We start from the raw sequence: 21,575 nt of genomic DNA on the forward strand, positions 1-21,575 counted from the left end.
GGTTGTAACGCGTACGTCATCACCAGAGCTGATGAACTAGCAAGTTTTACGCGAATATCACTTATCGGATTATTGTCAGTTTAAAGGATGAGGATGAGATGATCGAAGAAAGGATCAAAGAATTATTTTTATTTAATGGGATATAATATCGATTTCACGATATTTAAACGACGATACGATGAATTTTATAAAAATGGCGTCTGAGCAGAGTTTAATATCATCTTCCATTGGAAAAACTATCATTGGTTATTTTGGCTGAGACCCGTGATGCTTGAAACGCCGAGTGGGTGTCTAATTTCGTCGAAGAGGAGGGATTTCACGCTCGATCAACGCTGATTGGACAGCGCCGGTCCGTTTGCTTTTATAACTCGGTGCTTTCATACATGCGCGCGCGCGCGAGCGGTTGCTTACACAAAAGGCAGCATGACGCGTGCTATTATTTACTCCTTTATCGAATAACAACTTGAAAATTAATAGAAAGTATACGTATAACATTTATTATTTCATCGTAACTCTTGTATACAACTATCCGATTACTCTTTTCTCGAACAATATTACCAATCTTTCAATTGAAATTGAAGAGGAAATAAGTTACGTAATAATTATTTCATTAATTGAAATTTAACTAATATTAGTTAAAGGAGTCGTAACCGTTATACTTTCTTCGAGGAATCATTGTTTCTGTGAAAAACAAGAGGAGAAACGATTTATTTATTAAGTTGTAAGCTGCTTGTACGCGTTAAGAACGATATCGTAGCTCATTAAACATTGCACGCGCATTATCTTCGGTTACAGAGAAACGCTCTTGATTATTCGGAATGGAAGCATCAATCAAGCAGTCCAAGTTATCGGCAGTTACGCGTGAATATTATAAGACATTTAACAGAATACGTAAATGTCTAACTGTGTAACGGACAATAAATTTTATCCATCATGTCAGCTACTTTTTGTTTTACATTTTACGACTATGTCATTTTTCTAGATACGTTCCAAGCGTTTTTTCATTCGTCGCCGGTCCGAAGTCGACAAAGAAAAATCGATGAAACGACGATTGGAAATTATCTTCTTTGCTGCAAAAACTTTCGATAATAACTGTAAGATATCAATTTCAAACAATTAAACTTGGATTTTAATTTCAATTCGAATGCTTGAATATTCAATTTAAATTGGAAACTTTGTATTTGATTTCGAATCGAAGCAATTGAATCGATCAGATATTGAAAATACCCGTTCAATTATTAAAACTGCTTAGATTGTTCCTTTTTTTCACTATGGTTTCTTAATGATGATTTCTCAAGTATTGCGTCGACCGTTTCTGGAGCGTCGATCAAACTGAATACACAGCTTGTGCTTCGATCGATTGGAAACTCGCGATTACACGAGCACATGGACAACTAAATCCCGATAATTTTTCAGCTTTTTCTTTACTTCTGGATCGTTGCTTCTCAAATGGACTTTCCTTTTGCTTCATGGAAGTCTTAGTAATTACAAAGATCACCGCAATAGATTAATTTCAACTGAAATACGATTTATATTATCGGTTTTCCTGTTTATTCAACTAATTGTAAAAATCGTATAAATTTTTTATTCTCTTTACGTTAAAATCTTAATAAGTTATAAGAAAGTTATAACAATGATTATACGTTTATTTGTTTGATTCGTAAGAAACCGAGATGTATTTGAAAAAGGTGCCAGAAAAGAACGAAAGTGTAGAGAATAGCTAAAGTTATATTTTTGAATTATTCATCGTGCCAATTGAGCCACGAGCTAAGAAATATATTATATGTTGAAATACGAAAAAATTTTAATCGATTATAATGATGGCCTCGTAAAAATGAGATTGTACATTTACGTGTTTATTGTTTATTCCGTAAATTATAGTTTAACAAACTTAATTTATATAATTCTTACCTTATAATTACCTGTTTGTCGTCTCTTTGAGGTCGTCTTCTTGATCTCGACGATGGTAAAAAAAAAAACATAATTTTGTTGTTTAACTTGGAGGAAAATATATATATTTCCCAATGACAAAAATTGCATTTCATAGAAAAAAGCATAGCAGAAGACTATAATTGTCCTACAATCGCGACACGATTGTACAAATTTATCAATTAAATAACATCGATAACGTCCCGCCGAAACGTCGAGAGAACTTTTTAACGTTTTTCGATCTCGCTTGGCTGGGAATCAATAATTCTTTCTTTAACGATTATTGTATCATTAAATATATACGCAAAGATCGAACAAACATACAAAAAAAAAAGAAAAACGAGCTAAAGGACTACTCCTTAAAATGAAATAAAAAAAGGTGTTCGACGAATAACGTGCATATCATTTGAAAAAGTTTCAACAATCTCGATTATCTTCTCTCACAGTCCGTTACGAATACATAACAAAACGGTAGAAATTGCTTTTCTTTATGGCACTCGAGAAAAGGCACTGTTGGCAAAATGACGATAAAAATATATAATACTGGTGAGATGATGTATCGTTTTCGCCTAGGCCAGCTACACATCCCATATTTATTTCATATTTTTCTCTATTCTGTCTTTACTCTCACGATCACTCGATAATTTCGATCTTTCTTTTTCTTAATTACATATTGATTTACAAATTCAATCAAATATACTTGTATTCAATTGTACGATTGCAACCACTCTATTCCACAATCCAACGATATTTTAGTCTTTCCACCACTCGCGTCTCATCATTCTAACTATATAATTTCATTCGAATAATTTCAATTACAAGGACTAGCCGGTTGACTATTGGTCGCTGATGATTGCATCATGATCGACTGCACGGTGAGAACCGGTGATGTGGTCGCCACCGGAGTCACGCTGTCCGAATGATGATGATGATGATGATGGTACAGAGCCGACGCGTAATACTGCTGATGATGGTGATGATGGTGATGCGGATGATGGTAGCCGCTGGTCTCCTCGTTGTTATTGTTGCTGGCAGCGTTGTCGTTGCTCTGATGATGATGATGATGGTGGTGGTGACCGTGGTGATGGTTATTGTTAATGGTCGCGCAGAGCGGAGAAGTCGGCGAGGGGGACGATTGGGAATTGGTCAAGTTGCAACCGGTGGCCAAAATGTCGTGAACCGTGTGAGGACTGGGCCACTGTAAACCGGCTGAAGTGGCCGTCTGATGGCCGATACTGGCGTGAATCGTTGTCGGAGACGATGGTGACAGCTTGCCAGGCGTCGTCGGCCCAACTGGAAACGCACCGGTACCAAATTGGTAGGGAGAGGTTCGTTCGAATTCGATTATTCAGTGCTCGTATCAGGATGGAAGAAAGAGACGCGACTGTTGCCTGATATCCCGCGAGCTTGCCGCTAGAACTGAACGCACACTTCAAGTTGCACCGGTGGAAAACGAGCTGTTCTTTTTGGGCGGGTCTCGTTTTGCGTTTCCTCTCTGTCGTTCCGAGAGAGAGAGAAAGAGAGAGAGAGAGACACGAGCAGAGAGGAGGTGTACATCTACCGTTCTTCCACCAATGTGTCACGTACCGTGTTCGTGGTAGGTTGGCGTTTCGAGCAAGAACTTTCTGAATACTAATCACAAAATGATAGAATCGACAATTAAGATAGATTCTCTCTGAGAATGGTTTTCTTCGATGTGAAAACTGCGAAAAGTTCTCGCTCGAAGAAGAAGAACAAGATTTCATTATTGAGCGTGATCATCGACGTTACCAACCTTGATGATGATGATGATGATGATGATGCGTTACAGCGGGTGGCGGCGTCGCGTGATAAGGCGTCGGTGGATAGGGGACGGGGCAAAGGGCGGCTCCGGCCGCGGCCGCAGCTGCGTACAAATGATGATGATGGTGATGATGCGCCGGATGATGGGGATGGTGATGGATCGCGGTCGCCGCGCCAACTTTGTTCCTCAATATCCTCGAGATGCTGCTCACCGATGGGACGTTGTACTTGTCGCACACTCCATCGGACAGCAACCGGTCCCTGATCTCCCAAGCGAAGATCCCCGGATCCTTGAGCTTCAACTGTTTGATATACTGGACAACTTTGGGGGTGGTTACCCGGGGTTTGCTGCCCCCGATAGCGCCGGGCAGTATGCTGCCCGTCTCGTGGTAACGGGCCAAAATCTTGCTGACACAACCATGGCTGACTCGCAGCTGCCGCGAGATGTCGCACGGCCTGATCCCCAGCTGTGCAAGCTCCACTATTCGCAACCTGACCGCGTTCGGCAAGGGTCGGCCATTCACGAACACACCCCCTAGTTGATTCACCTCGCCGTATTGTTGTTGCTGTTGTTGCTGATGGGGTTGCTGCTGCTGTTGCTGCTGCTGATCTGCACCGAGTTCGCTCGCGTTACTCTCTGTCCGTAAAGAACGTCGAACGGTGGATTAGGTCTTTCGATATTAGCAGATATTAGACGTAGAATGAATTGGAACCAGTCGAAGAAGAAAAAATGGTCGGGGCTTGGGTTAGTCTTTTTTTTTATAGACGTAGTTGATTACAGCGCGACCCTCTGGGTCCATAAAACTCTTAATAAATTTCGGTCTCATTCGGTCTTTCTGTTTAGGGACACGTGACACCCTGATTTTCGATTTCGTGGTTTGCGGGGCGACTCCGAAGAGAGAGAGAGAGAGAGAGGGAGGGAAGGAGAGAAGCAAAAAGATATTGATTTAAGAAAATTCGTCTCGTGGGGGAAAGCATAAATTTTAAGGATTAGTTGGAACGTAAAACGAGCGAGTAATCTCGCGTCGATTCGACGGGGCTAGGCTACTAAATAACGCGACGATAATATACTTCGCATCGGAACTTACACCTGGCGCTAGGGTTCGTTTTAATGAGATGCAGATGTATGTCGCTTGCTCGCTCCTACTCGATCGAGCACGGCTGTAACAACCCTTAATTAGCGAAGCAATGCCCTAGCAATTGCCTCTAACTGCGTTCCAAACCCACCTAAATTCCGTTTGCCGGTATGAAAAGACAACAAGCCGTTACGAGAATAATAAGGGGTCTATCTTTAACTCGGGAACGATGGTCGTGCCTTGTTCCGAGTCAGCGACTACGTTAAATTTCCATTATCCGAGGAAAGGAGAAAATTCACAGATACGCCCGTACGAAAATAGAATTTTTCGCTCGGAAAAATATCCAAAATGGCTCTATACCGAGATTTAACAGATCGACAAATAAAAAATCGAAGAATCTGATGTGTCTATCGCGCAAACAGATGGGTTCGAGAATCGAAAACCTTAATGCGTTAACATCTTCCAGGTCTTTTGATGTCGAGAAAAGATCGAATCCTCGCATTTCTCTTTTTTTTTTGCATCTATTTGAAGAGGCTCGAAGTGGAAATAGAGACGGTGAACGGATATCCGTGAAGGAAGTACGAAGATGTCTCCCGAGGAACGCGACTTTCCCATCCGCGGAAGGGGGCAAAATTTATGTGGCTCTCTCGTTTCTCTCCCTTCGGTTACGTCGGTTTCCATTCCCTTCTCGTCGTTTCTCCTTTCGCGAAGCGGCAGGCCGACGTATGTACGCATTACGGAGAAGAGGAATAAATAAGAAAACCGCGGCGGAAAGGAGGGCCCTACGATGCCTCCGTGATTCCTGGAAGAAGAGTTTCGTCGCCGACGCCGCCGACCGTAGAGACGCGTTTTTGCGCGGCCACCGGCCACCATTTTTTTCTCCGTCCCCTTTTTCGACATCCCCTCGATCTTTCTGTAATGGCGGCTTCTTGGCAGAGGCGCGAAACACGCGCCCTTTACGCCACATTTCAACCATCAACGGTGTATCGATGCGAGGGAAGCTCGCCTCTTTCAAGTCGCTACGATCGAAATAATTTCGTACGTACTCTTTTTTTTTTTTTTTTCACTTTTTCCAATTATCCTGTTGGAATGTACGAAGATAGGGATGTTTCGACGTCGATTTAAATTTTGTAATCTCTCATCTCGATAAATTTGATCGATACACGATTCCTTGGGATTCGAATCGTTATATATTTTTTTATTAAATTTTCGCGGAAATAGAAGAATTTTTCAATTTGTCCAGTTTATGAATATTTTCTTAAAAATCGAGTCGAGAACAGTAGCGGAAGAAAAGGTTTAATTGAAAGTTTCAATTGGAAGACGAACGACGAGGCGGTTTTCCAAGAATCACCCCGCTAAAAGGAGCGAGTTTTTCAGCGGATCGCCGTTTCGTGGAACGACCCCGACGTGGCCCGTTAAACTCCAACGATTTGGACTTAATGACCCGCGTTACATTAAAACTCCGTCTTTTTGCCGGCGAACCGTTCGATCGCGAAGGAGTAGCGCGGGCTCGTTAAACGGGAGACAAGCCCCGTAGTTTATGCCTGCCTCTTGTCGGCTCTCTTATATAGATAAGTAATTAATGAGGGGATAAACCGCCTGCCTGATAGATTTATAATTACGATGAATTTCCTTACTTTCCAGGAGCATCTATCTATCTGTCGAGTCGCCTTTACAAAATTATCAACACCTTGCGAATCGCGATACAGCGCATGATAAAATTGTGAAAATTTTTGATTCAATTTTGTCCCAGCCGATAACTTGATGTTACAAAACTCAATTATATTAAAATTGTAGGATACGAGGATTAAAAATAATATTTCTACCAACTTTGATATTTATTTCAAACGATTATTTCCTCGATTCTCTATTCGGTTCTATCGGGATAAATATCTTTTTTCGTTTTCCTTTTTTAAATATATTTCGAACCAAATATTTTTTTCTGTCCCACAGGTATTAATCTCCTCTGGTCTTAAACGACCTAACTCTAGAAATCCAATAAGGGTCGGCAATAAATTCTCAGCGATATAGGTTTCTCCCTAAGTCTCCCAACTCGTAAACCCCTCTCGATAACAGGAACGAAAACATGTTAATACGACGAGACAGACATATCCGCAGAACAATGAAAATTTCGAACGAGTCGCGGGATAAGACGAGAGGCAAGGATGTCCCGAACGGGAAAGAGATCTTCCCGGCGCGGAGCATGTGTGCGCATGCATACGCGTGCACCGTTCACCCTCCTCCTCGGTGGATACGTGTATTACACGCGTGTAAAATGACTACACGCGTCGGACCCTTTGATCTCAGCCATTCATCACCGCGTGGCGGAGAAAAAGTCTAATAATATTGCGTGCACCGCGACGTTCACGCGCGTGTACGCGCGTGAAATAGCCAGATCGCCGGTTCCACGTGACGATCCGCAAACGTATGAGTCCACTCGATCTTGCTCGATTCTCGAAAAGATACGAGAAATTCGCGCGGGCGGGAAGAAGAGGGATGAAAAGGGAGAGAAAAAGAAAAAATGGAACGACGAGAATTTCGAGCAAGATTTCAACGAGACCCACTGTCCCTAGGTTGACAGACGAATTTATCACAATAGCGGATTATATTAGAGAAACGATGGAAGTCGAATACGCGATCGAGATTGATAACGCGATCGTGTAAACTGTAAACGATAATCCGTCCAACCGTATGAATATATTTTGCGACAGATGCGACAGTGTTCGAACTGAACGATCAATTTATCAAAAATGAAGCGGACGAAAGATACATTATATGCGAGCGTAAGCTGCTCTTCTCGAAACAGCTCACGCGTAAATACCGGTTGATTCGTCGCGTTCAATTTATATCAATTTATAAGAACAGTTTCGGGGGAGCGTGTTATTCGCGTAAACGGTCCTCCAATTATTTTTCGGTGGCACTTCATGTTCCTTCTTCATCAAGGGATTAAGAAGAAGACGATAAAAAGCAGGGAACCGTGGCGGAGGGAGGGGAAGCATCGGCTAATTTGGTAGCTGGAAATTTGCGAAAACGATACCGGGGAGGCGGAACAAATTGTCGAGGATAAAAGGACGAGCAAAAATTGCCCCCGTTGGTATAAGTAGAAAAGTTGAACGGCGAACGCGCGAGTCCGTGATGTGGGCGTATACCGGACGAGTGATGGATGTCAGTGTCACCCTCGAAAACACGTGTTCCGCTTACATAGATGCCCGAAACGCGACCAGTGTTTGTCTACCATTCTCACTCGCTAATTATCGACCCCTGTGCTGCCTCCCTTTGTCGGCCTCCGGCTCCGCTTTTATAGAAACCGATCTTTTCGTTTAATTTCCTCTCGGTGCTTCTCCCGCCCGGGAGCACATGTCACTGATTAGTCCGCCCCAACGCCGGAGATTAAAGCTCCTTAATTTTCCAGCGCGAACGTGGAACAAGTTGAAACGATTCACGATCTCTGCCACGGAATACACGCGATCCATCCAACGTTCGGTAAATTAAATCAACGAAATGGTGGTTGACGAGATGGACTCGGTTTCGATTCGCGAAATTGTATCGTGGAATGAAAATTATATCTCGGTATATTATAGTCGAAATAGTTAGCGAGATGAACGAACCGAGTGAACGCACAAGATTCAGATTTATAACACGCGTAAATGTTATATCCTGCGGACGTTTAAAATAGTCCTGTCATGTTTCATCATTATTTCCAGCGGCTTCATAACCTGGGTACTGGCCAAACGTTGTCAAGACAGAAAAGAATCTGAATAATTTGGATTAAGTAATCTAGAAGCTGGCAGTCTTAATCGAATTGTTTTATCGCGCTCTATCTATCCGAGAGACGGAGACACTCGTGAAGTTATTACAGTGCAAATATAGTGGTAAATCATCCCGCGTTATCGCGAGCGGTAAATTGACTCACGAAATATATTTTTCGCGAACTCTTGGGGGAAAAATTGTCATAGACATCGAAAGAATTTTCGAAATTTTTTCTTAGATTACCACATCTATTTATAAGCGTGAAATTTATGCAACCCGATGCAGTAGGAAATTAATTATACGTTAATCGCGGTATTTTTCACGATAACCGTTTGACCCCATCGAACATAGTTTCATCATAGCTCCTCGGATTTCTAGACGCGTATGTTGAGCAACTCAATTAAGATGATTTTCAATCGCAAATCGAATCCCTCTGTTCGCAATAAAACGTGATACCTATAATTAATTTTTTGGAAAAATCGAGTCATGACTTCGTCAAAGCGATGCTTCTTTGTTGGTTTATGCTCCTCGTAAATGTCCACCCCTTTTGAGCTTAAGTTACCAGCCCGTAGTTGACTACTCTGATCGTTTAACGAGCGATTCGAAACACGATCTTTTAAATAAACGAGTCCACTCGTAACTTGTTCCTTATTCGTGATGTAAATTATTTATTCATTGAAATAGACGCTTAAAAAAAAAAAATCGGATCTACAATTTCCCGCGCGAATTTCCAATTCCTTTTTCCTTTCCCTCGCAGAGACTGTACCTTTCTTCGTGCAACCTAAAATACACCCGTGCAAAATTTATCTCGCACACGCGTGTGCGTGAGCCCGTCTCACATCTGGAATACGCGATGACAGTGGGACCGAAATATATTCGATCGACGAACAAAAAACGCGCCCCGTCGAAATTTACGTTCCCTTTTTTCCCTTAGATCTTTTAACCGTGACTTGATATTTCTTAATAATAACTCAAACATTATTCAATATCCTTTGGGAATAATTAATAAAAATAGGAATAATCCTCTTTTTGCAATTATTAAAAATAAAATTTCTCCTTTCTGGAATTAACGTTAACGTTCCTTCCCCCAACGATGTCTATCCAAACACGGGGAAAAACAGGATCGAGATAGTTAAGATTCCCTAGAGAAGAGCGCTAAGATGAATACCGAAGTAAACGAACGGCAAGCCATAATTGAAAGCATCTTCTGTGCCGAGACGAAAATTGCTACTCGACTCTGAAATGTTATAGAGTCGCGACAAGTTTTTGGGATGGGCTATTAGAAGAATCTCCTGTGGCGGTCCGCCAGGATTTTGAATCACGAGACGGGTATGCAAAACTTCACGTCCAAATCGTGCAAGTAATAACTTGTCAACGATACATCGTTTCGCCTTACGATCGTTGTTTGTGAATGACTATATGCCGCATCTAATAGTCCATACGATACGTTCCATCTTGCCATACCCAAATCGCTGTGCAATTACATTTTCATACCTGTATCAATATTCGAACATGAACGCAATACTTTTCCATTCTTTTTCATTTTCTTTTTATTTTCTTCTTCGTTCATTCTTCGTATTTCCTGAATCCCCGTCAGAAATTTCTTACCGATCTTTCGTGATAATAGTTGTTCGGTCAATGTTGTACAGTTTCCAAAAATATGAGGCCGATAAAGGCGCATCGAAGTGTTGCTTAACAGAACTATAAAAAATTATTATCGTTTCTTACGTTTTCTGGTAATCTACTTATTACGTACTTCGCGATATCGTGTCAAATTGCTTAAATTAGCTTTCACGTTCTCTAGGAATTAAGATAAAGATAATTTTAGTACTTTCAGATAATCCTTGTATCTAATATAATTGTTTTACATTAACGTAAAAAAAAATAATAATAATAATAATAATAATAATAAAACGCGCAGTATTTTATTCGATAAAGTGAAAAACATTCGATAATTGTTATATCTAATTGTTTTACAATTACGCAAAAAAATAAAACGTTCCATTATTTTACTCCACAAAATGAAAAAGTGTTCAAAGTGTTTAAAAAATTTTCAAAAAATTTTCGAATCTCCACAAAGGATCAAAATCGTTGGAAACAACTTCCCTGAGAGGAAGTCGCAAACAAACGATCCCTAGGTAGCTCTCAGGAGAACTCCAGAAGCTAGTACAACTATTTGAACAATCCTCTGTCAACTGGACCCTTTAAAAGCTAGTTTCCTTGTTTAACTAGAACAAACGGTACTAATTGAACGCTAATGAATCTGTAACTGCATGTTTCCTGACAATGTCAATAATTTCGAAGACTTTGCCTGAATCTTTCCACTCTAAATCTACAATCTGGTTTTCCATTTTAAACTTCAAAGACAAAGAGCATTTTTTTATTATCCAAATCGTTTCATCATCTGTACAACTATATAATCACTAGCTAATTAAAACAAATGACATTTCACAATTGATTTCATAAATTCTAAATCATCTTATTATTTCATTTATCTGAGTGTGAAACACTTGCCCATTTATCAATATTCATTATTATCTATTATCATCATATGCACTATCAATTATCCATCTATTAATCGGTTTATCGTGTAAAGTATCCAAATTCTTTTCAACTTACACGTTAATAAATAATTAAACATCATCCAACGTATTAATCGGTTAATTATTCCCCGATAACACGGTACACATTACGAGCATTGTTAACCACGATTGATGAATTTGAACATTGTCTGCACGATAACTTTGCGAAGTGCTTCGCAATCGTGCAAAATAACAAAGAACCGTTTAATCGTTCTTTACGAATGTGTCGTGACAAATTTTTATTGTCCATCCTATCTCCACCCACCCGTATATACGGTTTAAAGAAATACTCTCGGGTATTATCTATGGAATATGTTTCCAATGTATCGCGTTCAACGTATCGAGGTCTTGAACCGTACATGCGGCTACGGGTGTATTGGTGTCAATGACTTCAGAGACTGTCAACGTCATTGGAGAAAAAACCAGAGCCCGATAAACACTGGTGTTTTAAATCACGGACAACACCTCGGTTTCCATCGTTTTTCTTTGCGATTATTCCCTGCGAAAATTCGTCCATTTTCTCTGACCATATGATTCATAACGTGTTTCATCGTTAATTTTAACTCGTTCAATGATATCCAACGAAGTAAATAAAATTTAAATTTCAATTGGATTCATTTTACAATCGAAAAAATAGAGTTTTTTTTTAATAATAGCGAGGCCGTGAGGTGAATAATTCTACGAGATTTTTAAGTTATTTGTTTAACGGATACGAGATATCACATGTCTACTGTGGAAAATTGTTGCAAGGGTAATGTTAGATCTAGGTCATCGGTAATGTTTTACGCGTCACAATAAACGTGGAACGTCGAGATTTATTATCCTACATTACCAAAATATAGGTCATTATGCGCTCGCTTCATTATCATTGATTGAACCTGTCATTTTTCGATTATCGTTTTCATTCTTCCAATCAATTGTATTCTAATTTATATAATAGAACGAATTTCAAAATACACGCAGTTTCTTTTCTGTTCAAAAAAGAATTTCCTAAAGATAAAAAAAGGATTAATCGAGGAAAAGTTAGGAAGGAGTTATGATAACGTATATTAAATCAAATTCTCTCCGCATTTCCAAACATCGTGGCAACAAAAATACGCAGTTGGCTGGAGGTTCACCGGTATCTGATGGCACAGATTATACTCCCCGAGAAACGTCTGCGAAACAGTCTCGTTAGAACGGTCCACTTCGATATTCGTCAAGTCAGAAAACGTTGCTGACATAATTATTAAACGGCCAGCCTTGTATACGGTTGCTACGACTGGTCAGAGAGTTTCAGAAGGCGAGAAAAAAGAAGATCGAAAGCAGGGCGATAAGGAACCGAGGAGGGCATCCGGGACCCAGCAAGGTCAAAGGTTGCTGGAGAAATGAGTACAGTAAAACACTTTCTATGAATGGAACGATTCGTAGCCGTTTATACCACGCGAATTATTCCATTATTTGTCAACGTTTCTTTCAATTGTTTGCGCTTAAAATGTTCTATTTGATATATAATTCACACGATTAAATGCTCGAAATATTTTGCTCGACAATAATATGGACGTCGTCTGTCAATAAAAGAGACAAAATTGATAAAAGAGATTTAGCTAATAATGATTGCAAACGAAAGATTCGAAGGGCACGAATGCCTGCACGAATGATGATTAGGTGGAGCTCGTGTTGGTGGATAGATTGCTGCAACCTATTTCACTATCATCCGCGATTTGCGCGAAATTAATAAATGGCGAGCGACGGCGCCACATCAAGATACAACCAAACGCCACGTCTCATTTAATTATAAATTCAATTAGGTCGAAGTTGATTGACATGTCCACACACGTCGCGCACCATCGAGACTCGATCTATCATCTCGCAGAACGGACAATTCAAAGAAGAACGAGAAAATTTAAAAGACGAAAAAAATTCATATCGTCGACATGTTTGCAAGAAAATTGCATTTACATATACGCATATATCTTCGTATTAGCCCGTATTAATTATTTATTTTAGAGATTTTATTGTAAATAAGACGAGAATAATTCTATTAATTGATTTGTATGATTAACGCGACACTAATTTCAATTAATTTATCGATACATGGAAAAAGGAAATATTAAAATTGATAAAAGAATTCTATTGCATTTATTGTGTCCTTATAATAATCCATAATGAATAGAATATAATAACATGTTACATGTAGTAAATTTATGAAGTTTTTAGACACGTTTTCAATCCTGATTTATATTAGTCTCCTATTTTTTTTTTGATATATTCAACAATTCTTCTTCGACTGTTTCAATAAACGAAAAATAAATTATCAAAAAAGATGAAAGAATTTAGATTATATAGTTATAACTTCATCATTACGTGATACATAGAGACGATTTCTCACCTAACACGATGGGATCCATCAGGAAGAGCAGCCTTGCATCCGTCGGCTACATGCAACGCGGTTCCTCCAGTTCTTCTGCAAACTTTACTCCGTTCAATACAACTTTTCTTTATTTTACTTAGCCTATCTAAATTAATTTCTTGATTTACTTGTTGTTTTTCGATTTATCGATCTTAGAAATATCTTTCAATGTTTATCAAATAACCTTATCTCATCTGCACTCTGTTCACCATACACCACCGTGTTCTTTCAATTACTAGCATCTCTTTTCGTTTCACATTTTTGATTGTACATACATGTAACGCAACATTCCGCCATTCATTTTATAAGATTTTTCGATACTGGACATACGTATCGAATGGAAATGAAATATTAATTCGATTGGAGAAACATCAATAAATCACTAAAGCACAGCTGCAACGAGCGGAAAAATAATCGACCATCCACAGTGCTTCATTCATGCGAAAAAGGCGCGTGAGCCAGGTAAAAGATGGAGAACACTAGAAGATCGAATGGTAGCGAGCATGAAGAACTTAAACGCCGCCTTCCTTCGTCGTCCTTCATTCACGCGCACTGAAGAGAGACACTGAAGGCGTTCTCGCGGCTGTCGAGGGAAAAACGCGACAATTTAGCGCAACAGTAAATAATCTGGTGCAACGGCGTGCAGGGTACCGTGTCCGTATCCACTCACGTTCTATAAAAAAAGAAATGAGAAAGGAAAAAGGAAACGTAGACCTGAACAAGAAAGAAAAAGAAAGAATGAGTCGCAGCTAGACGAGACGAAAAAAGAAGCACGGACACGGTCAATGGTGCGCGGCTCGCCCTTCGCTGCCTCACTGACTGGGGCGACAGATTTACCAGAGCAGAAATAAGAAATCTCCTCTCCGACTAGTAGCGTAGCCTTTAGAACTTGGACCCCCGTCTGCTTTATGTATATGTGTCTTACTGTATATGCATATGTTACACACACGAATTAATATAGAATGCGTATCTCATGGTCGAATGCGTGTGCGTGAAAAGACGCACCCACCTACTACTTGTTTTAAGTAAGCACGATCGTGCATACACTCGTTGCAACGAGAGTGAATAGGAAAGAAGTGAAGATTATAGACGAATAAGAAAGACAGAAAGCAGAGAAACATTTGAATCTGAGAAAAGAAGATTAAAAGAGGATAGATAGTAAAAATGAAAGAGAAATATATAAGAAGACATGAAAAGAAAAGGGATGAAAGATGAGAGGGCTGCAAGTGGTCGGTCGACCAATCGGTGGCCGCTCACACTAAAGCTTCGCGCATACTTCTGCGCATCCGTGTGATCGAATATCGAGTACTTTCGTGTAGTTACACTCTTTTACCGTTGTATATGTGCGAGTACCCTGGTGCGCACGCTCGACCAAACACGGTCAACAATCACGATGGAACTAGGAGGGAAAGTTAGCCACGCTTAAGAGGCGGAGTCACATTCACACGGACCATTGGCGAAAGCAGTGCACCGTGAGCAAGTCTGGTTTACGCCTCTTCATTGTATACTTTTGTGTCAAGCGTTTATTATCTTATTCTATTTTCCACGTACAGACTCGACATACTTATTTGCATACACATACTCTTTTGACCATATTATATTTCTTTCTATATATTATAGAATCTTATTTTATTATATGTATTGTCAATAAAATTGTAATGATGATGAAACCAAAATTAAAATATACTCTTAAAATATAGTAAGTTTATTTATTCATATCGTTATGAAATGTTTTTACATTAAAATTGTAATTTTCGTAATCTAGATCAAATGATACTAGAAAATATAAAAAAATATCAAAAAAAATAATTTGGTAAAATAAATTCTAATTCGAAAATCTTTGTGAATAATATTTATTGTTCTACTTTATATTGTAGTGACATCTATACGTTGTTTAATGAAACATGTTCTTCTATATCGAAAGTTACGATATATCGATTGTATATATATTCTTTAAACTGTGAAAATTTTGTTGCTTTAGTCCTAAGAGAATCAATCGAAGTGGAGGGTTTGTTTAAGGTTAAGTTTAAAAAAAAAATTAAAATCAAGTGTATTTAAATATAAATATCTTATACTAATATAATTTATTAATAAATATAAGTTAAGATACTAAATTATTTCGATAAAAAAATATAATAATATAATAATATAATATTATAAATATTGAGATTAATAAGATATTGTTCTTGTAAAACATGATCCAAACATAATCTAAACGTTAAAAAGAATACTGAAATTCTTAAGTTTATTTTATATATTATTGATATAATTATTTTGAGTAAAAAAATTTTATTTATAAAATGCATGAAAATTCATATTTTACAATACAAATGTAATTTGAACAAACTGAAAAGTAATATTTATTTTTCTTTGACATTATATATGTCACTTTCTGATAATGATTTTAGATAATTTTATGTAACTTTTATATAACTTCTAATAAATATATTAGGAGAGAATTACATATTAAGAAGAAAGATATTCCTCTAATTTATTATAATGGATGACGTATATAGACTTTATAATAAGACTGCATCACCAAAGGTGGATATAAAAGAATATTTTGATAATTATAAAAAACTAGTAGCTGATTATTTTATATCCATGAAAAAAGATAAAGATAATTTTATGTCCATGATGGGAGTTGAACTTGCAGAAGAAGAATTATCTATGTTAACAAATTATTGCAGGTTTTTTATCATTTTTAAATTTTAATTTTTTTAAATCATTCTGTAATGACATTAAAGATTTATTTTTAGTATTGATAATTTAACAGTGGAAGGAGAAGCTCCAAAATTAGCCAATATTAGAAAAATGAGGAAAAAAGATATATTTGATGCTCAAGAACCAGAAGATGTAGACTTACAAACAATTCAAAAATTAAGACAAAGATTAAAACAACAAACTAAACGACTTCAATATAAATACCAAAGTGAATTATTCATTGTAAGTATTTAATTTAAAATGAAAAGAATATATTTCATATATAATTTTTATTTTTCAGAATCATACCAAAAAGGAAGGAACATATGAAACATGTGCTGTTCCTGGCCAAGATATTCTTATTTTTGTTAGAATCTATCATCCTTTTGCACAAAAAGCAAGAAATGCACCAAGAAAAGAATGTGGATCATTACGTCGATTAAATAATGTTATAGCTGTTTTAGGATCTCAAACACTTGCTCAATTAAGAGATAAAATATCTTGCATTGCTGATTACAGTATTTCTAAAGAATGTAGTGAGAATTTGGACAATGCAGTAGGACCTATGGCAAAAGTAACTTATTTTGTTTAATATATTATAAAATGTTTAATACATTAATTGTTTCTATATATTTATAATTTAAAATACTTTTTCTTATATTAGGAATATTACAAATCAGGATTCTTTTTTATCGAAGACACTTTTTATAATGATATGAGATGTTCAACAAATATTGATTACAGTGCAGTAATTATTGATTGGGCACAAAGAAGACCAAGATTAGGACCTTTCAAAGTTGCTACAATGGAAGATTGTAGAATAGATTCATTATGTTTGAGATTTGGTTTTCCATGGCTGTATAAGCATCAAGGTGGTTGTGAACATTTAATTGTGTTTAGTGATGCTAGGTAATTTAAATGCATTATATATAAACTATTTTTTTTTTTAATAAAATTACTTATTTTTATCTCTTTTTTATGTAATTATGTTATAGATTGATTAACTGCAATGATGAATTAGCAATATCTGCATATCCACAAATAGTCAGATTAAGACCTATGTCTTCCAAATTTTGCATGATATGTGGCGTATACAATGCACAATGGATTACTATGAAACATGAAAGAATACCACATAATCCTTGTTATTTTTGTGATAGTTGTTTTAAATCTTACAATTATATTGATGGTAAAAAAGTAGGGAATTTCGAAGCATACGCATATCCACGGAATATTGAAGCCGTAAAAGGAAAAATAGATATATAATAATGTATCAAATTCTATTTTTTATATTAAAAAATAAGTTACTTTATTGAAGATTTCAGAGAGTATAATTTTCTCAAATTTTCATTTGCACTATTTAATTTTGGTTTAATTTCTAATGCTTTTTTGTACATATTTTCTGCTTCATCAAATTTATTCCATCTGTGATACAATACACCTAGATTCGTATAAAACATTGCGTCTTTGGGATTTCTTGATATTGCATTTCTAAAATATATTTCAGCCTCTACAAAATTTCCTACTTTTCCTAATATATTTGCAATGTTAAAATAAATAGATGCGTCATTTGGTAAATATTGTAAAGCTTGATTTGCTATTTTAAGTGCATCTTCGCGCATACCTATAAAAAAAATATTTATTTATATATAAAATACATATAAAATATATAATATTGCGATAGAAACAATTTTTTAATGTACCTAAATCATCAAGAAGTAATATCATATTGGTCCATGCTCTTCTATGTGTATTTCTTTGCTTAATAGCAGAATCCCAAGCTTTTAATGCTTTATCGTAATCTTTTTGTTCTAAATACTATAAATATATTCATTTAGAAATTATGTACATTTTTTTTTTAAATTCAAATTATCCTTTTATTACTAACCAGCACACCCAAATTATAAAGACAATCAGGATATTTGTTTCTATAAGTCAAAGCAGTTAAATAACTTTTTTCCGATTCTTCGTATCTTTTTAATGCCGACAAAACAATGCCCAAATTCATCCAAGCAGTAGCAAAATCTTCCCTAAAATTTACAACTTGTAATTCTAAGTAGAAAAATTCTGACAGAATTAAAATTTTTCATCACTCAGTATTTTAAATAATTAAATACAATTAGACTTACTGCAATTCAATAGCTCGTTTAAACAATATCTCTGCTTCTAAATATTTTTCTTGATCTTTAAGTAAATTTCCAAGATTGTTCATAGCTTGAGCATATGTAGGATTTAATCTATTTAATAAATATAAAAATCATTATTTTGCTCTAGATTTTATTTTTATAAAGTCTTACCTTAAAGCTTCCTGATATTCATATTGTGCTAATGTAGAATTTCCAGCATCAGCAGCATTTTTTGCAATATTATAATGCACTTTTGCATTTAAAGGACATACACTCAAAGCTGATTGAAATAATGTAGTTTCGGTTCTCCATTGGTCACTTCTTATCCATGATTTCACAAAAAATAATGAAATTAAAGTTATATATGCTAATAATAAATATTGCATAGGAATATGATTGCAAAGTTTTTGTAATCCTATAATAAGTAAAAGACAATAACCAGCAGAAGGAATGTATAATGTTCTTTCTGCTAAAACGAAACCAACATTAAAAAAAATATTACTAGCTGGTAGAAATGGAATAACAAGCATTGTCAGTCCCATAATTAAACATCTGTAACACAAAAAGAGATGATTTTCTTACATTACTTTATCATTTCATAAATTTATGAAATATGTAATTACCTTAAAAATTTGTCTTGATAAGAACTAAAACTATATATAAACATTGCACTAAATATTAGCCAGAATAAAAGAACAAAAATTATTCTTTTATCATTAGAATTAATTAAAGGTACACAGCCCATTGACCAATCAAAACACAGCCATTCAGGACATATTAATAACCATATATTCAAACAATAAATATAACTATAATTTAATATTCGTAAAAATATATTGGGCATAAATGATGCTGGATTATCTACAGGTTGAAAAATTGGGGCTTTAAATCCCATTATACTGAATCTTATGATTATAAGTATTAAACCACATGTAAAAAGTATAAAAAGTCTAATTAGCAATTTTTGCTTTTGTTTAATAAAAGTTTTTACTTGCTCATAAGAAGGTTTTGATACTATGAATAAAATTATATTATATGGAAATATTTTGTTCACTATTATAATATCATATACACAACAAATTCCCTAAAAAAAAAATTAATACAATTTTATATATATATATAATTAATAATACATTTTCATATTTACTAAAAGAAAAATTATTTTTTACCACTGCAGTAATTCCTGTTTCTTTGCACAACATTGCAATTGCAATAAATATGATACAACTAAACATACTGAGCCATCTGTATAATAATCTTCGTGCATAGATTGAATAATAATAACATATAATGGATATCCACATAAATACAGCACATAATAATTCTGCCCGGCCTACAATACCTGAAACCTATATATTTATTTAAATTAAAATAATTTTTTTCTTTAAAAATAAATGAATGCAATTGAAATTACATACAGCTTCTGTGTGCACTGGATGAACAGCAAACAATGCAGTAGCATAAAATGCAGTTCTTTTTTCTTTTGAGTCTAAAAGTATATTAAATACTGGTAACAATAACATAGAAACAATAGCATGAAGTATTATATTTACTATATGAAAATCTTGAGCTATCATACTTTCACGAAGCCAAAAATGTAATCTACAAACAATTTGTTTAAAAAGAAAAGAATATTTAAATATATTTTTTTTCTATCTAAAAAAAAAGAAAAGTACCTGAAAGATAAAATTGTAAGTGGTCTATATGATTTATGACTTTGTTTATGGATCAGTTTTGTACCCCAAAAATCATTTTTAAATATATCTATTAAAGGAGTAGTTTGTATATCTTCATTATGTACAATAGCTTCAGAATCATCAAATACAAATTTACCATTGTAACTATTAATAAAACATAGAGATAATACAGCAATTATAATTAAAGAAAATAGTGATGAAATTTCTGTAAATAAAATATTATTAATGATAATTAATATACAAATAAATATATCATAAGAATATTATAATTCACCTGGTAATTTTGTTTTTAATAACATTTTTCTATCCAATCACAAAATGTATGTAATTTTTATATATATATATGTATATATTTTATACAATATAACTTTTTTGTCATAAATGAAATAGAAGCAATTCTAATACAATAGTTAGATTGAATTTGAAAATTTAAGAAAGAGCATTAAAATTGTTAAATATTTTTTTATATGATTTATAGATATGATTTTTTATAGATTTTGATTTGCAATTTCAAATAATTAAACTTTATTTTAATTCAATTAAAATTCACTTGAAATTCGAAAATTATTTCACATTTTAAAATTAAATCATAATTGTTATTTTTTTAATTCTAGGAGACTGAAAAAAATACAGTATCTTCGCTGATATTATCATCTTGATATACGTTATAATATTAGATGAGATATTCTGTACAAAACAAATGTATATAAAAAATATATATGAGAAAAACAAAATATATATATATAATATGTATATGATATATAAAAACATAAAGAATAGAAAAGGATAGAGATACAGTAAAAATATGAAAATCAGCGCCATCTCTAGAGTGCCGCAAATTAAACACAAAATAAACAAAGAAAGAAAACATTAAGAAAAGGATAGAAAGATTAGTACTTAACTACTAGTGCCATCTTTTCGAAAAATGTTCAAACATGTCATGTTATTACCGACAGACAAATAAATGTGTTTTTAACTCATGGCGCCATCTTTTAGAAAAGTTTTGAAACTTTATCGCTTGGTATGCACAAAGAGTTTCAATGTTTATTAAGAGATGGCGCCACTAATAAAAGACTAATAAAGAAATTTACTTTATTATCAACAATAATGTGCAACAAGTTTGAGCATTTTTCGAAGAGATGGCGCTATCGGTCAAGTCCTAATCTTTTATCTTTCTCTTATTATTTGTTTTCCTTGTTTATATTGTGTTTAATCTGCGGCACTCTAGAGATGGCGCTGATTTCCATATTTTTACACTATCTCCATCCTTCTCTTAATATTTATTCTCTTTGTCTATCTCTATCCTTCTCTTAATATTTATTCTCTTTGTCTATCTCTATCCTTCTCCCAATATTTATTCTCTTTGTCTATGCCTGCTCTGCAATTTATATTCAAGAAATAATTCTGATATATGATTATCAATTTTATTATCTTTGTTACTTAAACTATTGATTAAAAATTAAAAATTAATAAAGTCTATTAAATCCATTTTTATATACCGTACATATATACATTTCATATATATTCATTTTTTTTAT

The 21,575-nt window shown here is 35.1% G+C and overlaps 3 protein-coding genes across 11 annotated transcripts; 1 reads left to right on the forward strand and 2 right to left on the reverse strand.

Annotated features, from left to right (window-relative positions):
* Nucleotides 1–1,984: 1,984 nt before the first annotated feature.
* LOC107993119 (paired box protein Pax-1-like) lies at nucleotides 1,985–14,720 on the reverse strand. 9 transcript variants are annotated; one of them, XM_028664455.2, is made up of 4 exons: nucleotides 13,696–14,720; nucleotides 13,491–13,565; nucleotides 3,704–4,321; nucleotides 1,985–3,222 (listed from the first exon to the last, which is right to left on the reverse strand). In XM_028664455.2, the coding sequence occupies exons 2-4, from the start codon at nucleotides 13,507–13,509 to the stop codon at nucleotides 2,741–2,743; spliced, it is 1,119 nt and encodes a 372-aa protein (XP_028520256.2). In that variant the 5' UTR covers nucleotides 13,510–13,565; nucleotides 13,696–14,720; the 3' UTR covers nucleotides 1,985–2,740. The 9 variants fall into 9 exon arrangements, with proteins under 9 accessions (XP_028520256.2, XP_028520252.2, XP_028520255.2 ...); XM_028664451.2 differs by having other exon boundaries at nucleotides 3,704–4,348; XM_028664454.2 differs by having other exon boundaries at nucleotides 13,491–13,572.
* A 733-nt stretch (nucleotides 14,721–15,453) lies between these two features.
* On the forward strand, nucleotides 15,454–18,058 carry LOC107993129 (snRNA-activating protein complex subunit 3). Its single transcript, XM_017049373.3, has 5 exons — nucleotides 15,454–16,201; nucleotides 16,271–16,457; nucleotides 16,516–16,788; nucleotides 16,879–17,123; nucleotides 17,210–18,058. Exons 1-5 carry the CDS (start codon nucleotides 16,011–16,013, stop codon nucleotides 17,478–17,480), a joined length of 1,167 nt encoding a protein of 388 aa, XP_016904862.1. The 5' UTR covers nucleotides 15,454–16,010; the 3' UTR covers nucleotides 17,481–18,058.
* On the reverse strand, nucleotides 17,498–20,803 carry LOC107993128 (protein O-mannosyl-transferase TMTC4). The gene is made up of 10 exons (XM_017049371.3): nucleotides 20,312–20,803; nucleotides 20,017–20,242; nucleotides 19,759–19,942; nucleotides 19,510–19,689; nucleotides 18,964–19,424; nucleotides 18,512–18,892; nucleotides 18,344–18,451; nucleotides 18,103–18,244; nucleotides 17,918–18,032; nucleotides 17,498–17,838 (listed from the first exon to the last, which is right to left on the reverse strand). Exons 1-10 carry the CDS (start codon nucleotides 20,334–20,336, stop codon nucleotides 17,519–17,521), a joined length of 2,142 nt encoding a protein of 713 aa, XP_016904860.3. The 5' UTR covers nucleotides 20,337–20,803; the 3' UTR covers nucleotides 17,498–17,518.
* Nucleotides 20,804–21,575: the final 772 nt, after the last annotated feature.

Source organism: Apis cerana, linkage group LG10 (genome assembly GCF_029169275.1).
Source record: "Apis cerana isolate GH-2021 linkage group LG10, AcerK_1.0, whole genome shotgun sequence".
Taxonomy (NCBI): Eukaryota; Metazoa; Arthropoda; class Insecta; order Hymenoptera; family Apidae; genus Apis; species Apis cerana.

What these genes read in the sequence shown, in the direction of transcription:
- LOC107993129 (XM_017049373.3), top strand. Translation starts at nt 16,011, where the DNA reads ATGGATGACGTATATAGACTTTATAATAAGACTGCATCACCAAAGGTG. An exon ending in ACCAAAGTGAATTATTCATT is followed by an intron (nt 16,458 to 16,515) that starts GTAAGTATTTAA and finishes TTTATTTTTCAG; the next exon opens with AATCATACCAAAAAGGAAGG. An exon ending in ATTGTGTTTAGTGATGCTAG is followed by an intron (nt 17,124 to 17,209) that starts GTAATTTAAATG and finishes ATTATGTTATAG; the next exon opens with ATTGATTAACTGCAATGATG.
- LOC107993128 (XM_017049371.3), bottom strand. Translation starts at nt 20,336, where the DNA reads ATGTTATTAAAAACAAAATTACCAG. An exon ending in ATCCAGTGCACACAGAAGCT is followed by an intron (nt 19,690 to 19,758) that starts GTATGTAATTTC and finishes ATAAATATATAG; the next exon opens with GTTTCAGGTATTGTAGGCCG. An exon ending in ATTACTTCTTGATGATTTAG is followed by an intron (nt 17,839 to 17,917) that starts GTACATTAAAAA and finishes TTTTTTTTATAG; the next exon opens with GTATGCGCGAAGATGCACTT.
- LOC107993119 (XM_028664451.2), bottom strand. An exon ending in TCATCATCATCATCATCAAG is followed by an intron (nt 3,223 to 3,703) that starts GTTGGTAACGTC and finishes GTGCGTTTCCAG; the next exon opens with TTGGGCCGACGACGCCTGGC.